The 24,114-nt window shown below is 50.6% G+C and overlaps 1 protein-coding gene across 1 annotated transcript in view; it reads left to right on the top strand.

Annotated features, from left to right (window-relative positions):
• Positions 1-24,114, top strand: part of SCARA5 (scavenger receptor class A member 5) — a 136,287-nt gene that overhangs the window by 75,061 nt on the left and 37,112 nt on the right. Inside the window, exons 4-6 of the mRNA XM_073335533.2 lie at positions 591-1,265; positions 11,539-11,619; positions 16,884-16,982. Of these exons, the coding sequence (XP_073191634.1) occupies positions 591-1,265; positions 11,539-11,619; positions 16,884-16,982 (855 nt within the window). The remainder of the gene's footprint in view (positions 1-590; positions 1,266-11,538; positions 11,620-16,883; positions 16,983-24,114) is intronic.

The raw sequence follows: 24,114 nt of genomic DNA, 5'->3' as shown, positions 1-24,114 counted from the left end.
CAGACCAAGCCATAATCTGCTGCCCCATAGCACACCCACCCCCAGCTTTCTGGCAACTCTGACTCCCCACCCATGCAGCACAGAACCTTGCCCCAAACCCAGGGATGTTCAAGGCACTCAGCCAAGACATAAAGCAATGTATGGGTCACTAGCCAGACTTGAGTGTATTCCCAGGCCAGCTCCATGTGGTTGAAGGAGACCATGTGCGTTTCCTCCCCAGTCCCGCACAGATCCCCACCCCTGCGGGGTCTAGGGAACAGGGACGGTGGCCGATAGGGACTCAGATGGGATAGGTGTAGGTCTAGGCACAGACGGTCCCCTCCACACGTCTAGAGCTTGGGGCCAGAATTTGGGAATAGGCAAATGACCAAGAGCCATATTCAGGTCCCTGTGTGCACCTGCAGGTGGTGCTATCAATTTCGGGCCGTGCAGACCAATGGCCGTATTGCACAGTGGCAGCTGTCAGGTGGGGAGGGAGGTGTGAGGAATGTTCCTTGGGGACCGGAGCTGCTGTTACCAGCGGCTCTCGGCCTGCCCCCTCCCGACTCCCTGTGCGCGTCTGACACCTGGTTCCTCTCTTTCTCCTGCAGTCTCCAGGCCACAGAGCTCCCCCGAGGACCTGAAGGCGCTGACAGGGAACGTGAACCGCCTGAACGAGAGCATCAGGGACATGCAGCTCAAGCTGCTGCAGCTGCCGCTCAAAGGGGACATCCTGGACCACATCTGGCGGCTCCAGGATCTCTTGCAGAATCACTCAGACTCCCTCTTCCTGATGACGGGCTCCCTGCAGAAGCTGGAGGGGTTCCTCTGGAGCCTACAGACGCAGGCAAGCCAAACGGACAAGGCCGTGGCCAGCCTGAGAGACAGCTTGAACCATCAGAGCGACATGGCCCAGCTGGAGACCTACAGGCTCTGGGTGGAGGGCAACAGCAGCCGGCTGCTTCTGGAGCACCACGACAGCCTCCTGACCCACCTGGCCGCCCAGGTGGAGAGCCTGAGTGACCAGCTGACCGAGGTGGGCGGGGCCGTGGGCACCATCAATAGGACCTTTTCCTATGACGTGGGCCTCCACCACACCCGGATCCAGGACCTGCAGGTGCTGATCAGCAACGCCACGGAGGACGCCCGGCAGATGAGGCGGATCCACATCGCCATGGAGCAGCAGCTGAAGCACGAGCTGGCCATCCTGAACGACGTGACCGAGGACCTGAGGCTGAAGGACTGGGAGCACTCCATTGCCTTGAGGAACATCTCCGTGATACGGGGTAAGGGCGTTCGGCTGGCTCTCCTCAGCCGAGGCCGATGGCGCCATGTGAACCCATCACATCACATGCACCAATGACTGTACAGCACTGCAGGGAGTTTACAACCTACTACCACTGCCAGCTGATGGATTTACTCCTTTAGCTCAACAGGTGGAAGCTTCCCCCGCAACTGCCTGGCTAGCTAAGGACAGGGGTGCGAGGGTCTCTTAGCAGAGCTGCAAGCTGAAAGCGTATTAATCATGTTTATGAACATAGTGCCTCAGGACTGCCTGAGCTCAAGGTCCCAGTGTGTCAGGAGCTGTACAGATACAGAATAGTAGACAGTCCCTGCCCTACATCCATCGGACACGGGGTGGGGGAAAGGGCTGGCACGCAGAAGCCAAGCGATCAATGTGGTGACCTCCAATGGCATGTGAGTGCTATCATTTTTGCGGGGCAGGGGTGGGTATAGTTAGGAGGGGATTCGCGAAACAGAAAGGCCAGGGAAGGGAGGAAGGGGACAGGGCAGGGGAGAGGGGCAGGTGTGGGGTGAGGCTGAAGTGAAGGTGAGGGAGCAGGTTGGCAGGGCAGAGAAAGTCCGGTCAGAGTGAAGCGTCCTGATATTCCCGCTTGAGCTCCTTCTGCCACTGCTCTGCCAGCCACGGTCTCCGCTGGCTCCTCCCCGCGGGGGCTTAGGGCTTGTTCAGGCTTGAAATGCTACAGCAGCCTAGCTGCAGCGCTGTGGGAGGGGTTCTCCCATTCCCCCCCCGGCCTCTCCACTGAGCGGCAGTAGCCAGACCGACAGAAAAATTCTTCCGTCGACCTAGTGCTGTCTACACCGGGGGTTAGATCGCCTTCACTGCGTTGCTGAGGGGTGCGGATTAATCACACACACACCCCCGAGCGACGTAGCTGGGCCGACTGACCGCCTGAGTGTAGATCTGGCCCTCGCTGGAGAGGGAGAGGAGGCACCCCGGGGGGCCGAGCACGGGGGATCCTTTCCCCCTCCTGCCCCAAATCAGCAGCCCCTGCTTCAACGGCTGCTGCGGCTACTCTGCCAACGTCAGCCTCCGTGCACCTCTCGGCTGGGCGTGGGGGAGAGGGGTATTGCCGACTATGTGTGGGGCCACCTGCTCACAGTCACAAGAGAAGGATGGAGCTGAACAAGGGAAGAAGCCCCAGTCTCTAGAGCCCCTGTCCGGTGTCTCTGGACTTCCAGCCCTACCCCCCAGCCCATTCTTCTGACCTTCCTGCCACGTCCTCGCTCTCCCTGGGCTGTTCTGCCTCGGGGAGGGGCAGCAGGCTAGTCGGCTAGACAGGCTAGATGCTTTCACCTTCCTGCCGCCTGGGCGCAGGGCCGACAGCAGACATCTGCGGAGGTGGCTCTGGGGCCACCGGCTGCAGTTTCCAGCCAGCACTGAAGATGGAAACTTGTGTCCTGTAGGGTAGGTTTGGGTCTAGGAGGCGGCACTCCCTTCCGGCCGGCTTGCTTGTGGCTTGGTTTGAACCATAATGTGTGGTTTGGGATGGCTTTAACCACCCCTCTGGGTTTAGCAGTGCACCCTCGCGCTCAGCTTACTGCAGGGAAGCAGAGAGATGGCACGGAAGTGTCCGTAGAGAGCGTGTGTACCGTGTTGTTGTAGCCAGGTCGGCCCCAGCAGGCGGGGAGTCAATAGCTTTTATTGGACCGACTTCTGTTGGTGAGAAACAAGCTTTCGAGCTTACACAGGGCTCTTCTGCAGGTCTGGGAAAGGTAACCAGAGTGTCACAGCTAAATGCGAGATGGAACAGATCGTTGAGCAAAAGTAGTTAGCGCATATGTCAAAGGACCATTCAAGGTGAAGTGGCCCATTAGTACATCTCCAATCATAGGGGGAAAGGGATGGGGAAAGGCTGGGGGGGTTGTTAAGTGGGATATAGATTATTGTAATAAGCCATAAATCCAGTGTCTATTCAGTCCATGATTTGTAGTGCCTAGCAAAGTTATGACGTTCCCGTGCTGGGCTTTTGAAGGTGTTGTGCAAGTTTCCTTTGAGGCCGAGGACTGAGAGGTCAGCTATGGAGTGATTGCTCTGTGAAAAGTGTTCACTCATAGGCGACAGGGTGTTTTCATCTTTTATCCTTTCCCTGTGTGTGAGTTCATTTGTGAGTGTAGCAACTGTCTCTTTTCACCCACATAGTTGTTACTGGGGCATTTAGTGCACTGGGTGAGGTATCCCACATGTAGTCACAGACATGAGTAGGACCCATGGATCTTAAAAGGTGTGTTCGGTGTTGATCATTGTAGCGGTGGAGATATGTCTGCCGTTTTGCATCTGTTGTTCTAGCAGGGTCTGGCACTGCTTTGAGTTGGTGTGTCCTGGTTTGTGTGGAGCTTGCTTCTGATGATGAGCTTGGAGAGATTGAGGGGTTGTGTAAAGGCCAGAAGAGGGGGTTCAGGAAAGATTTCTTTCAGGATGGGTTGTCATTGTTTGATGATACCCTGTAGGGGTTCCCTTGTGGGGTAGTAGGTGACAACTAGGGGTGTGCACTCGGAGTGTGTTTTAGTTCTGTGTTGAAGCAGGTTCTCTCGCGGTATTTGGATGGCCCGTTCCATGATGCGATCTACTTCTCTGATGCAGTGACCTTGTTTGGTGAAGGCGGTTTTGAGTGTATTAAGGTGCAAATCCGGGACTCTCTCCTCAGATCATATTTGGTGTCATCTGTGAGGCTGGCTCACAGCCTGTAGAGAGCAGATTCAGAGAGCATGGGCATGTGGAGTGTTTCCCTTGGGCTTGGGTGCCCCGCGCCATGAACTGTAGTTTGAGCGGCTGGAACTGAAGAGAGGAAGTTGAGCAGCTAAGAGAGGACGGGAGAAGTTTTATAGTTACACAGTTTAAAGCTCTCTGTTTGGGACACGTTATTTTCCATGACACCGATTTCACTCCAGTGATCAGTTGTGTCGTGCTGGAGAAAGGAAGTCATTGCTAAAGGTTCCACACCCTGTGTCCCTCCAATTAAGCCAGTGTTTCCCAAACTTTTGAAATCTGAGCTCAGGCCTCCAGAAAATGAAAGTAGCTGCCCTAGGAGGTGTTAAAGGGCCACTCGAAATGAGCTGTCACAGTAGATCATGTAGGTCTCCTTAATCTGATTGTTCCTCTCCTTTCTTCCTTACCTTGATGAGCTATAAAATGGTTGACAATGCTGACGTTTAAAGTATCATCATTGGCCTCCAAGTGAGCACCCACTGAAGTGACCCAGGCAGAGCTATTGTCTCAAGCTCTCTGCAGGCTCAGGCAGGTGTCTCTGCATCAGCTTCACTCAGGTCACATTTTCAAGGCTTTATTCGCAACGATGATCACGAAAGACTAACTTTTTTTCAAAACACAAAGCTGAACCTGGAGATCAAGTGAGAGGCCCATCTCACCTGCCACCCCTGGCCCCTATTCTCCCCTGGCTAGTTCATCTTGTGCCCCACTCTTTAGAAAACACTGAATTCAATGTTACAGTTTGCAGCATCCACGCCGGGGAAGACCAGATAGATGATCCTAAGGTCAAAGGACGTGTCGAAATAAAATTCTCTCATTAAAATGCACCCTCCAGGCCTTCTCTTTTCATCCAAAAAAAAGCAAAAATGGCTCAAGCCCAACTTTAAATAAACCCTTTGCAGGTCGCCTTTAAATATCGTTATATAATCCATGCTAGTACAGTACGGGTCTTTGTCCCACTTTAATGGCTGGAGTGTGTAAGAGGCTTATGAGCTAATGGCCCTGGAGTGTTAGAGATTCATGCTTTTAGCTCCACTTGCCCTGGGTTCAGTTCCCCCAGGCAGCCCGAGGAGGCTTTTCATTGCAGAGATTTTAGATGGCCTACAGCACAAGATTTCCCGGTGAACTCAACCAGTGATCAGACTATGCCCTGGAAGGTGAGGCTCTGTGTCACTGAAAGACAAAGGCCTCCTGGATATAATCATGCCACACCCCTATACCCGGGTGCGTTCTTCTGGCCAGCTAGCAACAAGTGGGTGGGAGGGCGTTTGCAGTTTTTCATCAAGCAAGGTTTATCTGTCTGTAAAATCAAGCAGCCTGCATGGAAATGAAAGGTTAAATGCCCAGCAGCTGAATTTGAACCCGGAAGTCGCTTTCAGTTCATGGGAGGCGAGTGGCGAGCTGGGAGGCAGAAGGGCCAGAGGATTGGGGGATAGCATTGACCGATTATCCAAACACAAGCCTCATAACGCTGGCTTCTGCTAGCTGCAAAAGGGGCCAGCTTGGGCCTGGGCTACAGAGGGCCAGGGGCTGGTACCCCTGGGTGAGCCAGGTAGCCCATGTTCTGAGAGAATGCAGGTACATGTCAGTGGGCTTTGTGTGTGGATGGTCATGGTAGATGGTGTGTGGTGAATCTGGGCTTAAACATGGGTCAGAGCCCAGGTGTGCTGTGTAGACATAAGGCTGTGCACCTGCCCCTCCAGCATCACTGCAGGCCTCTCTAGGTGTGGCTTTGCCCCCCTGCCTGAGGGATTGGTTGTGGCTGAGGACAGGATGGATCCTGACACACAGGGTGTGTTACTGTGATGAATACAAGCACAGCAAACTCTCTCCAGATGGGCCAACCTCTGGGTTGACACTTTCTTGGCAGTCTCGTCCTCCACTCCCTCTCTTTTTGGATCTCCAGCTCTCCCGCTCTCTCCCTTTCCCACTCGCTGTCATCGCCAGCGTGCTGCGAATCAGGTAATTTACGATCCCGCCGCCCTGCTTGGCCGAGCCGCCTTCCAAAAGGGCTTTCTCCCCCTCCGCCTGTCCTCGGCTCAATGCAGCCAATGTTCCCAGTTGGGGAAGGGGGAGGTGGGAGCCCTCCTGCCTAGGTGGTGCCTTGCACCCCATACAGAGCCGAGGCTGCCCGGGGCTCTGGCATTCCCAGGCCGTTAGGAGAACAAGACAGCATCACGGTCCTAATTGCACAGTGGTTTGGAACCTCTGTTAGATATGGCCGAGAGAGGATTTTCTAGTGTGTGGATGACCAGATTCTTCCCCCACAGAACGTCTTCATCCAAAGCCCCGTGTATATTTTAAATCCACCCACATCCAGCAAGGGTTCTGACTGGCAGCTGAGTGGGACTCTGCTATAAATGAACTGATCATGCATGAGACAAATCCAACGTCTGCCCTTAAAAATCGGAGACTCTATGGCTCTGTGAACACCAAAGACCAAATCCTTACTGCTTTGTACACGCTGGGGCACTGGTTACGGTTCCTAGGTGCTACCGTAATAGAAATGATAAATAATCATTGTACAAACTTCAGGTCAAATCCATCCCTTGTGTAGCTCCATTGAAGTCAGTCTGACTAAATAAGGGATGAGTTTGGCTTGGTGTTTTCTTCCATTAGTACAGGCTACTAATAACCCTGGGCAGAGGCCACCTCAGTCCCGCTCTGCAGCCCCCACAGCTGTACCAGTCTCTCACCCTCCCCTCTTCCCAGCTCCGCCAATGCACCTCAGTCCTGATCTGTGTCCCCACTGGTCTGCCCCGCTTCCAGCTTGGCCAATGCCACTCAACTGTGATGTGTAGGCTCCCACCTGCTAGTCCAGTCCGGGGCTCCCCACACGCCGTCCTGCCAATGCCCCTTACGCCTGGCTTGCAGCATGCTCTGTTATCCTGTCTAGGTGTAACCCCCATTGGCAGCATGTGGGACTTTGGCTCTCCAGCGGCGGAGAGTTGTGGGGGTTAGCCTTTTCTCTCAAGCGGTAGTGGCTTTTGAGTGGCCAAATATTATTGGATGTAAGACATGGGAGGTTGTGGAATCCCCGTCATGGGAGGTCTTTGAGAACAGGCCGGACAAACACCTGTCAGGGATGGTCCAGGTTTACTTGGTTCTGCCTCGGCACAGGGGGCTGGACTTGATGACCTCTCTCGAGGTCCCTTCCAGCCCGACATTTCTAGGACTCTATGAATCCCCACCCCCGATTTCTGGTGACAAATAGAGTTTTAACGGGAGACTGAGATTCCTGTGTAGTTTACATGTAAACTTCTGATGTCTGGCCGAAAAGCACTCATCATCTTGGGGTGGATGTTTTGTCTGATCTGTTGATGTGTATTAGTTATATTGATCAATTAGAAATGCCAGTTAGCACTGTCGTTTGGTGGGGTCCTGCTTTGTGATTGGAGCCAGAAGTATGAGTTATTACGAGAACTCCCGTGTGCTTGCCAGAGACAGTCACACTTAGGCAAGGCTCTCTGCCCTTGTAATATTTTTATGAGCACGGTTGGCAAAAGCACAAACACTCCAATCCGGCAAAGAAGACAGAGATAATACGAAGCGCCCCGAGCGTCCATGTACTCACACCATCCCTCGCAGAGGCTTCAAAGGGATGGGACAGATGATCCATGCATGGTTCTATCTCTTACGTGCCAAGAAGAGCCCAGTGGGTTGAGCCATGGATAGCCCTATCATAGGGCTCTGTGGCCACCATGAATATTCATAAGGATGTTTGGCCTCTGTGGTCCATATCTAAACTGTCTCACCCTAATAATGTGGCGTGTCATCTCCTTATAGGCTAGTATATCATTTACTGCAGGCTCATTTGCCTAGATGGCAGTTAGGTTACCATGTCATCCTTGTGGTTGACCGTCTGTGCCATGTTCCTATCCTAAAATATCCCACACTAGCATTAGCTGGTGTTTTGCGGTTACCTGCCGGGAGTTTCGTCAGACTTCTCCATGGCAGCATTCTGTCTTGTGAGATCCTAGAGCTACTCCCAGTCAGCTACTCGTGCTAAAACACCTGCTACAGCTTTATTGGGCCTTATGCTTCAACTTTGGCTAAGCTATTGTCTTACAGGCTTTGAGGCTATTACTGCTTTCGCTTATAACTTTACCTTACTTGGCAAATGCTTCCACCTATAGGTGAGTGGTCAGTTTGGATGAGCTATTACCAGCAGAAGAGTGAGTTTGTGTGTGTATGGGGGTGTGGGGGGTGTGAGAAAACCTGGATTTGTGCTGGAAATGGCCCACCTTGATTATCATGCACATTGTAGGGAGAGTGGTCACTTTGGATGAGCTATTACCAGCAGGATAGTGAGTTTGTGTGTGTGGTTTTTGGGAGGGAGGTGAGGGGGTGAGAGAACCTGGATTTGTGCAGGAAATGGCCCAACTTGATTATCATGCACATTGTGTAAAGAGTTGTCACTTTGGATGGGCTATCACCAGCAGGAGAGTGAATTTGTGTGGAGGGTGAGAAAACCTGGATTTGAGCTGGAAATGGCCCAACTTGATGATCACTTTAGATAAGCTATTACCAGCAGGACAGTGGGGTGGGAGGAGGTATTGTTTCATGATCTCTGTGTGTATATAAAGTCTGCTGCAGTTTCCACGGTATGCATCCGATGAAGTGAGCTGTAGCTCACGAAAGCTCATGCTCAAATAAATTGGTTAGTCTCTAAGGTGCCACAAGTCCTCCTGTTCTTTTCACCTATAGGCTGCAGGCGATATCAGCCTGAAACTCCTTATCCTCTTTCCTTGCCCCGCCTTCTCCTTTTACGACTACTTCCCCTTGCCAGTGGTACTGCTGATCAGACGGACACACAGCCGTGAACTGGTGGGTGTGTATGTGCGTGCACCCTCTACTGGATGAAGTCAGAACTTCCCAGGCCTTTGTCATAGATCCTAGACTGCTGGCAGCTAATCGAAGATTTCCCTTTAGTTCAGGTAGCTTTGGAAGCAGGAGGCTCTGAGTTCTATCCCTGCTGCTTCTGGGATTCCTTCATGGGCAGCCTAGTGGTCAAGGGCTCATTACAGCATTTTTAGGAGCATCCCTCCGGTCCCCTCCCCCCGTCCAAGGGCCTTGGTCTGCTCTGTCCACTGTCCACTGTCCACCCTGTCCACTGTCTTCCTCTTTCGGTGTCAGGAGGGCATGGGGGCACCACAGGTGACCATCTGCATGGTCTTAAGACCAACTCCTGCCTTTGTGTGTGGGGAGGGTGGGGGAGCGGTTGAGTGTGGGGAGTCTTTGCCAACTGCGGGCAGACAGCTTCGGACGGTTGCTGGCTTTCATTAGTGAGCCCCCCGCCCCCATCTTAAACCTGTAATTTACTGAGGCCCTTTAAATTTAAAATCATTAAGCTAGTTTGATTGTTGCCCCTGGGGAGGGTCTGGGATGAAAACAAGCTGGTGGCTCTGAACACATGGAAACTGTCTTTAACAAAACCATCCTGCCCCCAACATCCCATTCTCACTAATGTGGGGGCACAGCTTGGATAGTTGTGGGGGGAGGTGATGGAAGTGGAGGGGGTGGGGACCAGCTGTAGGTTTTGGTGTGAAAGGGGCAATGCAGATCCATTTTGCAATGCCCCTGGGGAAAAGCACACACGTGTCTCTCCGGCTTAAGGGAAGTCAGGCGGGGCCCTGGCTCGGGTTATTTTCCAGTGCGCCTGTAACGCGAGGCCATGTGGAACTTTATGGAGCAGTTGCTGCGTGAGGGACCTTGAATCCAGCCACGCTGGAGCCAGCTGAGTGCAAGCGTAAGAGCTCTTCAGCCATGGGATGGTTTGGAGCCTTCTCTCTAGGTATTTCCTGGCTCGGGATCTGCTTTTTGGGGCCCCTGTGAAGTGAAGAGACTTTAACTGAAGGCCGGAAAGGGACATGCAGGTCAAATTTAGGTCCCAGTGCAGGCTCTGTGAATGCAGAAAAGGAACTTTTCTGAGAGCCCCAAGAGCAAACGGAAACGTTTCCAGGGTTGGCTTTGATTTTAAATCCAGTGAAGAGATCCTGGGTTGAACAAAGGACTGGTCCCCTGCGGCATTCGCAGCCCAGGCATTGCACCATAGGGCTAGGGCAGCAGAGCTCGAGAGTGAAACTGGCCACGAACCAAAGCAATGGGGACGAGTCTATGTTCAGGGCCTGTCCTGAGAGAACTAGAGACTCGGGTCTGGAATAGCGGGGGGGCTGTGGATGAGACTGAGCGACACCAGCAGAGCTGGAATTATGGGGGAAAGGGAGGTCACAGGTCAGGACTGAGGGGCATTGGCAGAGCTGTGTGTATGGAGAAGCTTCCAGAGCACCTGCTGTCATAATCTCCCTTCTCTGAGAACTTAGACAAGCCACAGAGCGAGCACGCAAAGGTCCTGCCTTCAGAACTGCTGTTTTCTCACCTCACTGAAAAACTCTTCATCCTCTCCTTTAATACCAGACATAGCTCTGCCCTTCATCCTCCCCTTTAACACCTGACATAGCTCCGCCCTTCATCCTCCCCTTTAATACCAGACATAGCTCCGCCCTTCATCCTCCCCTGTAAAACCTGGCATTACTGGTTTATACTTTAAGGGTCCTTAACTCTGCTAGCCACAGATGTCTCCTTGTGCCTCTTTGCTTCCCTTACGAATTTTCTCCTATTCCTAGTTTCTGATTAGAGTCATTACTGTCAAGAGTCCCATTCTTCCATTTGTTATATATGATTTTTTTTAAAAATGGTAGCTGCTTTCACTTCTTTCTGCTTCTAAGTCCAGTTGTTTTTGTTGCTGTTGTTGTTTTAAAAGCAGTGTAACATTCTTTCTCTCCTGTGGGATTGTGTCTTTTTGGGCATCTATAAAATATTCTTAAACAGTTCCTCATTATCATTCACATTTTTCTGTTTAAATGCTTTCTCTCAACTGATTTGGCTCATAATTGGTTTCAGCTTTGTGAAATTGCTGCTTTTAAATCGCCAGCTAGATGCGTTACCGGTTGGACTTTATTCTGTTTGCACATAACAAATGTAATCAAGTTGTGATCCCTTGTACCTAAGCTACCACTTGTTTTTATTTCTGTGACCAATTCCTCTTTATCTGTTATGATGAAATCCAAGACAGGATTCCCCTGCATTGGAGGTTTTAATAGTTCCGAAGCAAATGTTTGCAGAAAATGATGAAATTTTGACTTTTCATTCCAATTCGGGATGAAAGGAAATTTTGACATGTCAGAATTTCTTCTGGGATGGAAATTCTGAATTTTGACCATCTCTAAACAGGCGCCTCTGACAGGAATTACTTGGTGAATTTCTCTGGCCTGTGCAATTCAGAAAGTCAAATGAGATGATCATGGCCTTGAAATCCATGAATCGGGGAAGAAGGCACCTGGCAAACTTCACCTCAGTCATGGCGCTTGTATGTTTTGGGACAGGGGCCTGCCTTTAATCCATGTCCATTAGGCACTTCCCACACTTTTCTGGGCATTTGCTAAATAATAATCGACAGTTAAGGGCAGAGGTGTGCATGTGTCCATCTGCTGCTGCTACTGCTCTGTCTAAAGAGCCACTAACCGTCTTTACGTGTCATATTTCAGGGCCTCCAGGACCAAAAGGAGACCAAGGCAATGAAGGAATGGAAGGCGAGCCTGGAGTTCCTGGTTTACCTGGACTAAGAGGTAACAGACTATGTACTAGGTGCCCACAGGAATTGCTCCAGGAAATATGCCGATCAACTTCAATGGGCTATGGCACACTGTTAGCACTATACAAATAATAAATAGCAGTAACAAAGAGATGAGCAAGACGCATTGGGTACCATCCCTCCAGCCAATACAGGTTTGTTTCCCAGAGTCGATTCTCCAGCACTTTGTCCAGTCTAGTTTTAAATGACTCAGATGATGGAGTTTCCATCACAATCTTTAGGAGATTGATCCGTAAACTAGGAGATCTCATTGTCCTGACATTTTCCCCTATGTGCCTAATTTTTATTGTTGGCTTAATTCTGTTCTGTTAGTGTTACAACACATAACTACCTTTGAGTGGTTTTGTAGGGCCCCAGACCTAGCAAGTGGTCTTGCAATGTGACCTAGAGGTCCAGACACCAGCTCCACAGGCAATCAAGGAGTACTATTCCCAGCTGTGCCATTGATTTGCCATGTGACCTTGCTAACTTGCTGCCCCTTTCTGTGCCTCAGTTTCCCCACTTGTAAGACTCAGGGTACAGATGCCAGCCCTCCTTGAAACAAGCACCTCGAGGAGCTCTGGATAAAACACACTACAGAAGGGCTAATTATTACCCCTGGTTATGTCACCCGAGACAATTCCTCTCCCTGTCGTTTGCAGCATTCCAAATCCTTTGGAGCAACGATCTTGTTCCCCAGGCTTCTGAGCCATCTTGTGCATGCTTAGAGGCTGACTTCCAGAGATCACCGCCCTGGAAACTCAGCCCATATTACTTCTTGAACTCTTTCCCCTCTGTAATCCGATCCCCTTTCTCCTGCCATAAAGCTAGGTTGGGTGGGATAGTTTAACTTCCTTTCGGTGCACTAGGTGTACTGTCCCACTATGCCTCCATAGAGTGACCACTGACTTAGAGCTGGCATGTAGCGGGCAGGCTCATGGGGGCCTTCAGGTGGCAATCAGCCATCAACCATACTCACAGGCATACCCGGGTCCTCGAGCCGCTCCTGGAATTAGCGCTTCTGGGGTGGAGGGGGGGTGGCACATCAGTCGTCATCAGCCAGTCACTGCTGTCCAACGCTGTGATGCCTTTGCCATACTAACAACATGATTTGGGTATGGAGCTAAACAAATTCCCTGCTTCTTTGCATTCCTATGGACACCCCCACGTGCTCAGAGATGCAAGGTGAGCCTTTGTCTCCGGCAGTGCTGATGGCTTGCTGGGATAGTTGCTGGGCCTGATAGTCTGCCAGAGTGGTCCTTTGATATCCTCCCATGCTGCCTTCATTCACTGGAGTAGCAATTTAATGTAAACAAACTAAGCATCTGATCACCTGCTCCTTTCATAGCCACACGCTGCATGGTTTAGTGGAATTGACATTTCCAGCAAACCACTAACTTCTAAGCAGATGGTTTGCAGGCAGGAAACAAAGGGTTAGTATCAGCAAAAAAACAAAGTAAAACCAAAGGCAGCGGGAAGCAGCCGCACATGGGGTCCTGAAGTGCTGGGGAATGGGAATTTGAGATCCTGGTGGGGTTGGGAATCTGGACCTTTCTTAGGGGTTACATGAAACTTTTCCAAGTTTCAGGAAACATTCCCCCCCCCCCTTAATTTAAACCATTGTTTGTCAAGGCAAATTCAATTAAAAACAAAAGGAAAGCATGTTTTTCTATCTAAGTGGAAGTCTGTATGTAGGTCAAAAGGGGCTGAGACAGACATCTGTAGCGGCCCGGAACTCCCAGAACCAAGCTGAATCAGACCACAAAAGTTCTGAGCTGTTTGGGGACCGGCCCAGGTGGATACAAACTTACCCAAAGTTTGGGGGTGTTTTTTTTTAGTTCTGATCCAAATCTAGAATTCCAGATTTGCGAGCAAGTCTTGTAAGTGGCACAACCAGTATCATAAAACAACCTGGAGAAGTCAGATGGGGAAAAGGCCTATTCGACCATGCAGTTTATCTCCCCAGCAACGCAAGGCTGTTCCCTCCAGGGTATTCTCCAGGGCTTTGTCTGGCCTACTTTGTAACATCCCACGTGATGGGGCTTCCACGCCTTCTATTGGGAGACTATTACAAAGCTTCATGGACCTCCCTCCGTGTATCAGGACACCATGGGAGAGAAGTCCTTCCACCCCCCACATCAGACAGTTTCCCATTGAGCATGTGAAGAAGAATCGCTGGGTTAGGCATCTAATCCCATTTACACCCCAAGACACTGACCATATCCAAATGACTCTCCTTTCCCCACACCCTGTAAGATGGATCCTGGTGGCATTGCTGGGGTGCAGAGAATCCCAGAATCCATCACCACACACAGAGTCAGCCAACACATTCTCTGTTTCATCCCACTCCCCATCTGATGAGAGAGACACTCTCAGTTGGCTGCAAATACTCGTCTCTCGCCTGGAGAGGACAGGTTGGGTTTGACCATGTCAGCCACGTGACACGTTGGCTGAGTGCATCCCTGTCACCCTCTAGTGGCTGGATCCACAACTGCGACTTGCTGCTAGCCTTCCTCCTATAGCTCCGATGCTTAAAGGCATGGGGTGTGGTGCTAGAAGCCCTGTGTTCGAGCCTTGCTGATGACTTGTGTGTGCTAGGCTGGATGGTCTTGTAAGACACACTCCCCTGCCCCACGTGGGACTGTAAAACCAGCCAAGCTGGCAGAAAAACCCATCTGTTCTACTAAAGAGCTTGTCAGCAATGGCTACCCATGTTATTGCACGCTCGTTGACAGATTAATGGCTGTTTTTATTTGGGTTTAATCAGCATCACAAATGGATTGTCTGGCTGCTGCTGCTTTTTTTGTTTGTTAACTCTTTAAGATTTGTGTCAATTTTGAAACTTGCTTGTACATTTCCGCCGTTGCTGGCTCCTTTGTCTTTCACACGGGATCAAAGAAATTCTCCCAGCCAGGGCACCACCATGGCCTGGGGTTTAGAAAGGAATTCAGCTTGTGATGGGGTGCAGGGGAAGCATGTAAAAGGCTAGCTGGCCAGCATTAATTCCCCTTCTGCATAGCACCTTCCCCCACTCAGACAGCTGCAACTAATCAGATCCTGAAGCCCCATGCCTGCCGTGGGATGGGGGAAGAATTATGATGTCCCTAGAATGCAGCGCAGAAAGGGTTAGGGCCTAGTCGGTATTCCCTGGCATTGATTGAAAACTCCCATTGACATGGGCTGCTAGGATGATCAGAGGAATAGAGAACCTACCTTGTTAGAGGGACTTAAGGAGCTGGGCTTGTTTAGCCTAACCAAACAAAGGCTGAGGGGAGATGTGATTGTTCTCTATAAATACCTCAGAGCAGTGGGGGCCAACCTGCGGCTCCGGAGCCCCATGCGGCTCTTCAGACGTTAACATGCGGCTCCTTGTCTAGGCTCCGACTCCGGGGCTGGAGCGACAGGCGCCAAATTTCCAATGGGCCGGGGGGTGCTCACGGCTGAACCCCCGGCTCTGCCACAGGCCCTGCCCCCGCTCCACCCTTTCCTGCCCCTTCCCCTGACCCTGCCATGCCCACACTCCTCCCCCCTCCTCCCCAAAGCCTCCTGCACACCACAAAACAGCTGATCGGGGAGACGCTGGGAGCTGGGCTGGGGGAGTTGATCGGGGGCCGCTGACGTATTACTCTGGCTCTTTGGCAATGTACACTGATCAATTCTGGCTCCTTCTCAGACTCAGGTTGGCCACCCCTGCCACAGAGGGATAAACCCCAGGGAAGGAGAGGAGTTATTTCAGTTAAGGGCCAATATTGACACAAGAACAAATGGAGAGAAATTGGCCATCAATATGTTTAGGCTTGAAATTAGGCAAAGGTTTCTCACTGTCAGAGGAGTGAAGTTCTGGAACAGCCTCCCAAAGGGAGCAGTGGAGGGCAAAAAACCTAACTGGGTTCAAGACTGAGCTGGATAAATTGAGGGGATGGGGGGATGATACAATGGCATATGAGTCATCCGTGACTTCTGTTAGCATCTACAATGGCCAGAGATGGGGACATTAGCTGGGGAGGGCTCTGAGTTGCTACAGAGAATTCTTTCCCAGGTGTCTGGCTGGTGGGTCTTGCCCACATGCTCAGGGTCTAACTGATTGTCATATTGGGGGTCGGGTAGGAATTTTTCCCCACGTCAGATTGGCAGAGACCCTGGGGGTTTTCACCTTCTTCTACAGCATGGGGCCTGGGTCACTTGCAGGTTTAAACTAGTGTAAATGTGGGATTTCTCTGTAACTTGAAGTCTTCAAATCATGATTTGAGGACTTCAGTGACTCAGCCAGAGGTTCTGGGTCTGTTACAGGAGTGGGTGGGTGAGGTACTGTGGCCTGCGATGTGCAGGGGGTCAGACTAGATGATCATGATGGTCCCTTCTGGTCTTAGAGTCTATGAGACCTCCGTGGCCACAGCACTGGGCCCTGAGGGTTCAATTCACCCATGCAGAGGGACCAGCACAAGGCCCAGGTAATGCTTAAGTCCCACTTTCACCCACAGATGGTGAATAGTCCTTGTACTATCCCTCTGCACAGGACATACATCTCCCTGAGTGAGCTGCCGGGGGTCACACAGCCAGCCAGGGCACAGGCAAGCGTGACGGGGCGGGGTGACGTCAAGATGCCTTGGTTCCCTGTAACCGGCACTCTCAGAGGAGCATATCAACTAGAGTGGGAAAAGTCCAATGAGACTGGGACATGATGCCCAGTGCTAAGTCAGTTCAGGGTTCTTTAAAGGCCCTTTAGGAATGCTGTGGGACGGACCCAAGAGATTGGGCCATCCTGTGGATTCTGGAGCAGGTAGCAAGTAGCCGCCCTGCTCCCATCACATGCTGTGGTCTCCTGCAGGGAGGTTGCCCTTTTACATTTGGCTGGGTCGCTCTGCACCAAGCCGAGCCCCCACAAAGGCACCTGAAATGTTGCAACTTGAGCTGTAGATGTACCAACGGGTTCTTCACCGTGGCGGTTCTGATTAGGCTTGGGCCCAGACTAGAAGCCTGGATCCAGAGCCCCACTGAACACTGGGGAATTAGGTGTCTGTGTGTGAGCTTTGTAGTGCAGGCCCGTCTTCGGTTCTGATCGGCCAGGAGCAGCGAGGGCATTTGGTTTAGCAGGACAGCGGGATGGAGAGGGTGCACCTCTCGTTGGTCTCACGCTGCCAGGTGGGCCCAGCAGAGCCAGTTAGCACTCAGGCAGCCTGCACGCCAGGTACTGCTCTTCGCCGGTTTGGTTTCCTGCTGTCATAACAACACCTTGTCTGTTGTTCGTTCCCAATCCAGGGCTCCCTGGGGAGAGAGGGCCTCTGGGACCACCCGGCCTGAAAGGAGACAAGGGAGACCTCGGCCCATCCGGCTCTACTGGGATGCGGGGATTCAAAGGTACTGTTCAGAGTTCATGCTCCAGATGCCTGGCATGTGGGTTCTTGGTTCTGTCTGGGCTTCCCGAGGCGTGTTGGCTTTGGTGACACCTGCTGGTCAAATGTCGATGAGAGACGATATCTCCCATGTGCCCATATAGGGCCTGTTAATTAGTGGTGCTGAGCCCCTGCCGCTCCCCCTCAGCTTCGGTGGGAGTGGAGGGAGCTGAGAATCAGGCCATTCAGAGGCCTGGGATGAAGGAGGCTAAAACAGGGCCAGGATCCACCCAACCCCTGGGCGTCTGGACTTGCGTCAGGCTTTTTATACATCCCTCTGGGTGGAAGGGGAGTTTTCACGTGCACGCTCGCTAGTTAGCCTTATATCAAATATTTTTTTCTGCCACTTCTTTTTGGTTTCTTGTGGTTTTGAAGAGTCTCATTATATCCCAGGTTAAAAACAGGTGTGAGATCATGGAGTGTAAACCATTATTTTGATGCCATGGTATAGTTAGAGTTTATGTACCTATTTTAGCAGAGCAAATGAGTAGGTAGGCTGTCTAAAAAAAATCGCATACTGTAAACTTAAAAAACACCCGTAAGAAATGGTTATGTTTCCAAAACATGCACTTTCTGACTCAAACAGCGTTTACTTTAGCTTATGGTAGCCAAGAAAGAACAAAAGTCAAGTCTCCCTGAGGGGAGCACAGTGTGTGTGTGTCTTTGTAACACTCTACAGCAGCTCTAAAAACCAAAATGGCTGCTCTCTCTGCAGTTAGGCGCTGCACTTAGACATTTAAAGGTGCAGAAAATGAAAGCATCGTCATTTCAAGCCAGGTGCACCCACAGAAAGTTCCCAGTGAAGCCTGCTATTTCCTGCTTTGCATAAGAACCCCAGAGGGATGAAGTGTGGAGAGGTGGTCAGGCAGGGTTACTGGCATGCAATACATGCCTCTCATACAAATAGACAACTCCTAACACAGAAACAGAGCAATTGCCATACAGCCCCAGTTAGTCTGGTGTCTTAATAGAAATAGAAATCAGGAAGGTGAAAGAAACCCTCCAGTGAACACTTATGGAATAACCTGCCCTGAAGAGAACTTTCTTCCTGACCCCAGGCAGATACTGATGGGCTTCTACTATGAAACATGAGGGTTGATATTCCTCACACATTTTTTGTCCTGTTCCTGCAGATGATAGCCATATAAATGTCTAAACTTTTTAGGAATTCTACTATGCTCTTAACTTCAATAATACACTGTGACAGTGAGTTCTCCAGGTTAACGGTGCATTGTGAAAACGAAACAAGTGTCTTCTTTTAACATACCTCTCACTCTGAATCACACACATGCACCTGGTGCACAGTGGGGAAAGTGCCACAGAGAATGAAACCTTTCAGCTTTTCTATACATCCGTCAGGGATAGGAGACTGCATTAGATGGACCTCAGGACTGGATCAAGCTGTCTACTCTCAAATATGTATGTCGCTGTAGTAATTCAGCAATTCAGGAATTACCACCAGCATCATTCCAGTCCATTGAAAGGACCAGTTCCTCCGTTTGTCCCTCGTTTCATGCCACCTTTGTAAGAGGAACCATTCCTGGTGGGTACACCACCCCCCAGATTGTCAGCGAGCAAAGTTGCAGCTCTAGGAAGCTCTGTCCTAAAGAGAGGAGATGTGGGAAGAGAGATTTATGGGTGACATTGCTAAGTGGAGAGGAAGCCACACAAAGATTTCAGAACTGCGGCCCTAGGTAAAGAAGGTGTCCTAAATATTTAGATCCTCATAATGCAAACCAAAGAAGAGCAGACAGCGGAGTAGATGGTACTGACTAGCTCTTCTCCATCTCTGATGCTCTGTAGACAAGGGGGAAATTAATTCCTCGGGACTGGTTGTTTTGCAGCCAGGGAATGGGGGGGCAAAAGAATTTCCTTGACTTCCCTCCTATAAGGGTGAGTCAGAACTGGTTGCACTCTGGGGTGGAAACAGCACCTCCGTTCCTCAATAACTCAGTATGTCTTGGTTAAGTTGACTTGTCTTTGTTTGCCAGGTAAATATTCAGCGGTCCGCAATGGGCTCATCATGGGCAAGATGTCCCGCTGATTTGTTCTTGTCACCCTCTCTTCATGGCCCGTAGAGGATATAAGCACTAATATTACTACAACTAGGAAGGATGTGGACAAGGATGTGGACTACAGAAGGGATGTGGACAAATTGGAGAGAGTCCAGTGGAAGGCAACAAAAATGCTTAGGGGCTGGGGCCCATGACTTACGAGGAGAGGCTGAGGGAACAGGGCTTATTTGGTCTGCAGAAGAGACGAGTGAGCGGGGATTTGATAGCAGCCTTCAACTACCTGAAGGGGATTCCAAAGAGGATGGAGCTCGGCTGTTCTCAGGGGTGGCAGATGACAGAACAGAGCAATGGTCTGAAGTTGCAGTGCAGGAGGTCTAGGTTGGATATTAGGAAACATTATTTCACTAGGAGGGTGGTGAAGCACTGGAATGCGTTACCTAGGGAGGTGGTGGAATCTCCACCCTTAGAGGTTTTTAAGGCCCGGCTTGACAAAGCCCTGGCTGGGATGATTTAGTTGGGGTTGGTCCTGCTTTGAGCAGGGGGTTGGACTAGATGACCTCCTGAGGTCTCTTCCAACTCTAACCTTCTACAATTATATGAACTAAGAGAAATTCTCCTTCATCTGGAGTCTGAGGGGAGTGAGAGCTTGCAGAGACAGTCCTGAGTTCTACTTCCAATGTTGCATGTGTGCAGTTGAGCTGGTGACTGCGATGTGGGCATTGTCATTAAATGCAGCCATGGATTCATTAAAATAAGGTCATGGGATTCCCGGTATCATATCGGTGAGATGCATCCGGCTGGAACTTTGTTTAGCCGCATGGATGTGTCCCATTGACTATGCAGCACTGTGCATGTTTCGTGGCCCCCATGGTGTGCTGCAGCATGCTAGCACTGGGAAGGGAGATATTTGACACTCATGCACCTCCGCGCAGGGGCATGCTGTCCCTGTCGGCACCCTGCAAACATGTGAGAAGAGGTGGGATTCCAGACCCAAAGGGCAGGGCCAGCGGGAGGGCAGAGAGCCCTTGTCTCTCAATGCCATGCAACAGCAAAACAAGAAGGATGCAGAAGGGCTCCCAGCTCTTCAAGACAGATCTGGGGCACCACGATTTTGCCTTGTTCCATCTGTGCCACAAACCAAATGACGCTGCTTTGGCCCCAGAGATATGTCAGGATGCCTGGATCATGACCCTCAAAATCAAAGCCTGTCCTATAAGTCGTGGAATGAGTGGCAACCCCACCCCATTGTCACCACGGTAACTTTGGTGGCCACGTACCAGATACCAACCTGGTTTCTCAAGAGGGAGAATCTGCTCTCTGCATTGGCCTCCCAAATGTCCTCTGCTCGGCACCATCTTGCCTTCAAAGGGTTTCTGTGCTCCTAGGGCACAATTGGCTCTTCAAATCTCCCGGGTGAATAGACAGTATTTGTGCAGTGCTTGGAAGACGGAAAGCACTTGACACTGTGAGTTGCTGTTATTAGTCCAGGGCTCTCTCTCATTGGAAAAGAACAAAGAACCCATAAGCCCTGGTATGTCTGTGTGGGCACAGGACTGGAGCCGGCTCTGGGGTATGTGCAGAAAAACACAGCTAGCTTCCTTCTCAGCCTACACATGGCTTGATGCAGACAGCAGGGCCCGCAAAAGTGTGGGCCTAGCCCTACGCAGGATGTACTGGTGCTGAAAGGGAGGAGGAAAGAAGAAGGGAAGATGAGAAGCTGAAGGAACAAGAGAATAAATGTGTGGGTTGCAGTAGCTCCAGTTTGTTTTCTCTGTTTTACAGCCGCTGACAGTTTTCCTTACCAGGATTTTTAGAGATGAGTACAGTCCCTGAGGACATGGGGCTTCAGCATCCGCAGCGGTGTCACTCACCAGGCTTGGTGGGCATCCCGCTCTAGCTCAGTCACAAGGTACAGGCTTGATGCAGGAACCACTGGCCTGTGTCCTGCAGCAGGTCAGACTAGATCAGGGGTTCTCAAACTTTTTTTCTTTTTGCTGGGACCCCCTTTGAAAATATTTCAGGCTGTGACGACACCCCCCCCCAAAAAATGTGACTGCCCTCCCCATACCAGGCCACCCTTACTTCTGCACTGCTGCTGCGGGCGGTGCTGCCTTCAGAGCTGGGCAGCCGGAGAGCACAGAAGTTAGGGTGACAATACCGCGACCTCCCCTACAATAGGTTTGCGACCCCCTTTTGGGTTGGGACCCCGTGTTTGAGAAATGCTGGACTAGATGATCATCACAGCCCTGCATCTTTTTCAAGAGCACTGCAATTCTTGGGGAGGGGGGTGGCAGCAGCTGGAAGCCAATCACACAACCTGCTTTTTGGCATCCCCCAGCCAAACCCACATTATAGTTGTGGTCTGTGGTTTTCTTTCCTTTCAGAGACGAGGGGACGGTAGATTTTTCTCATCGATGGTTGCCAAATAACAGCTTGACAGGCAAAGAGCATTAAGCAAATTAACCTTTACTTCAGTCCTAGGCAAACACTCCCCCTCTTAGCCCTGGAGTATGCTATTAAACACACATGTTTCCTGCACACCCATGCCAATGTGTGAGTGTGTGTGAGTGAGAAAGGGAATGTTTGAATCCTCGGCCCTGTAAATGTTTGTCCAACTTGACCCATTCAAGGCCAAAGTCTGCGTGAAAACAAAATTTGCCCAGCGGAAGGAGTGCCTATTGCTATCCAAGAGATGGGTCCAATAAGGAATCACATTCTCTGGATGGTTTCAGAGTAATAGCCGTGTTAGTCTGTATTCGCAAAAAGAAAAGGAGTACTTGTGGCACCTTAGAGACTAACCAATTTATTTGAGCATGAGCTTTCGTGAGCTACAGCTCACTTCCTCAGATGCATATCGTGGAAACTGCAGCAGACTTTATATACACACAGAGAATATGAAACAATACCTATTCCCACCCCACTGTCCTGCTGGTAATAGCTTATCTAAAGTGATCATCAGGTTGGGCCATTTCCAGCACAAATCCAGGTTTTCTCACTCTCCACCCCCCCACACAAATGTTATTAGAGTTGCGGTTTGAACCTGCACACATAAAATAAATACATTAAACCGTCCTGTATGTGACTTAACGACTTCGGCGTGGGCCTGTCGGGAAATATTACACTGGGAATCACAGCCTATGATCTGGGAACACTGCCAAACCAGACGGGTTTTGTTTTTCTCACGGCGGGATAAGCTTTTCTCATGTTCAAGACGATGCTTGCGAAACTCCTTCAAAAGGTCTCTCCTCTTTTACGGCCTGCTCTTCCACTCCTCTTCCCACGTAAGAAAGACAGTCTCAACCCCTGTCCCATCATCTTTACAGTGAACTCTGTTGTCAAGATCGTTTCATTTGCTTAAACCAGTCAATAGAGATTGCTACTTGCCCTGAGCTGGGACTCACGCTCTGAGTGTACGGTCTGGCTGCTGGGTAAAGAGTTTTCGTTAGCTACATTAATTTGATGGCCAGGGCATTAGGAATCAGCCTCCTTCCTGCAGAAATAAGAGAATGGGGATTGTTCATTTCCCCCACTCACATTGGCTCCATAGATGTTGATCTACCTGCCAAATGCATCTTAGACCCTAGCAGTCTATCTCCAAGGTTCGCATATCAGGCTGGGGCTGTGGACAGGAAGGTGACTTTTTCCAAGGTCAGGCTGGATCGCAAACATGGTTGTCAGAGTAGAGCAACAAGCAAGGTGGGAAAAGTCATGCATTTCTGCTGTCCATCCACCCAGGTTCTTATATGATCTTCATCGTGGTAGGGAAGCCAGGAATGGGCAACAGGGGCTGGATACTTGATGATTCCCTGTTCTGTTCATTCCCTCTGGGGCACCCGGCATTGGCCACTGGTCAGTCCCAATATGGCCATTCTTATGTTCTTAGAGTCTGGTGCCTGAGTTAATGAAAGACTAATTTTCACTGTCAGCCTCACATGGGATATGTCACTTGGCCAGCACACCCAGGGTTTGTAGGGGCGAGACAGCACTTTTCCCACTGGTCAGTAAGTGATTAGGTTAAATTCACCTGGATCTGATTTCTGATTGTCCTGGGCTGCCGGGCAATAAGGCTGCTGGGGCCTATATGATAAATTGTGTCTCATGATCTCATGCCTCTTCCAGCTCTGGGCTTAGACTAATCAATTGATCTGATCTGGCCTCTATAAGAGGCCCCTGGACTTTCGGTGAATGTTGCCGTCTTTGATGTGCTTCCCTCAGCGGGTTAGAAATGACAGACTTTCTCTACCATCGAATGTGTAAGCTAGTCCCCTGGAGGGGTCACTGATCCATGCACAGGAGGGGATGGAGGACGCGTGACCGAGAATACCCCGCCCTCTAGGGTTTAAACTTTTAGAATTTTCCTCCCTGCTGTATCCATGAGGGAACCACCCAGTGTTACCGCCCATGTTCTCGCACATGGGATCCCTTCCCACTTGCCCTTTTTCAGACTGTCGTCTACAAATGGCCCCTCCGAGTGGTTCAGGCTCAGGGGGAGATGGGCTAGGCCTCAGCTTCCAAACCTGGGTTTCAAAACTCCCCAAGTTCAGGGGTGTTCAGATCTGGGGGACTGGTCCAGGCCCATCTCCAATAAATGGCCAAATACGCTGGCGGTAATTGCTGAATTTCTGTGATTGATAGTCATGGCTGTAACTTAGAGGAAGCAGATACCTGGTGAGGCAATAGCCCAGTTCCATGCTTTCGGTGAAGGGCTGGTTTTCTGTACTAGTAACCTTTCATTGACACAGTGCTTTTTGTCTGTGTATAGTGAGCATAGTCATGTCACTGCTGAAATGCAGCCACGTCTGGGGTGGAGTGCTGCACCCAGCCAGGACTCTCCAAACTGCATTGCGGCATTGGGGAGGGGAGATTTTCGCTGTGGTCACTGGGACAAATCCCTTCTCATTAGTAGCACCACTGGTAGAATAGATCAGACCTTGGTTTTAAGGTCTCATGAAAAAAACACCCTCACCCTATCCAAAGCCTGCACAGAGGTCAGTTTGTCTATATGGGAAGTACCACATGGAGGAATTGGATGGGAACTCGAACCAATGCAGGAGTTTGGCAGCTGTTACTAGAGCTAGTTCT

This window comes from Lepidochelys kempii, chromosome 3 (assembly GCF_965140285.1).
Source record: "Lepidochelys kempii isolate rLepKem1 chromosome 3, rLepKem1.hap1, whole genome shotgun sequence".
NCBI classification, from domain to species: Eukaryota; Metazoa; Chordata; order Testudines; family Cheloniidae; genus Lepidochelys; species Lepidochelys kempii.
The sequence above is the reverse complement of the archived record's forward strand: the minus strand, read 5'-3'. Positions and strand labels throughout refer to the sequence as shown.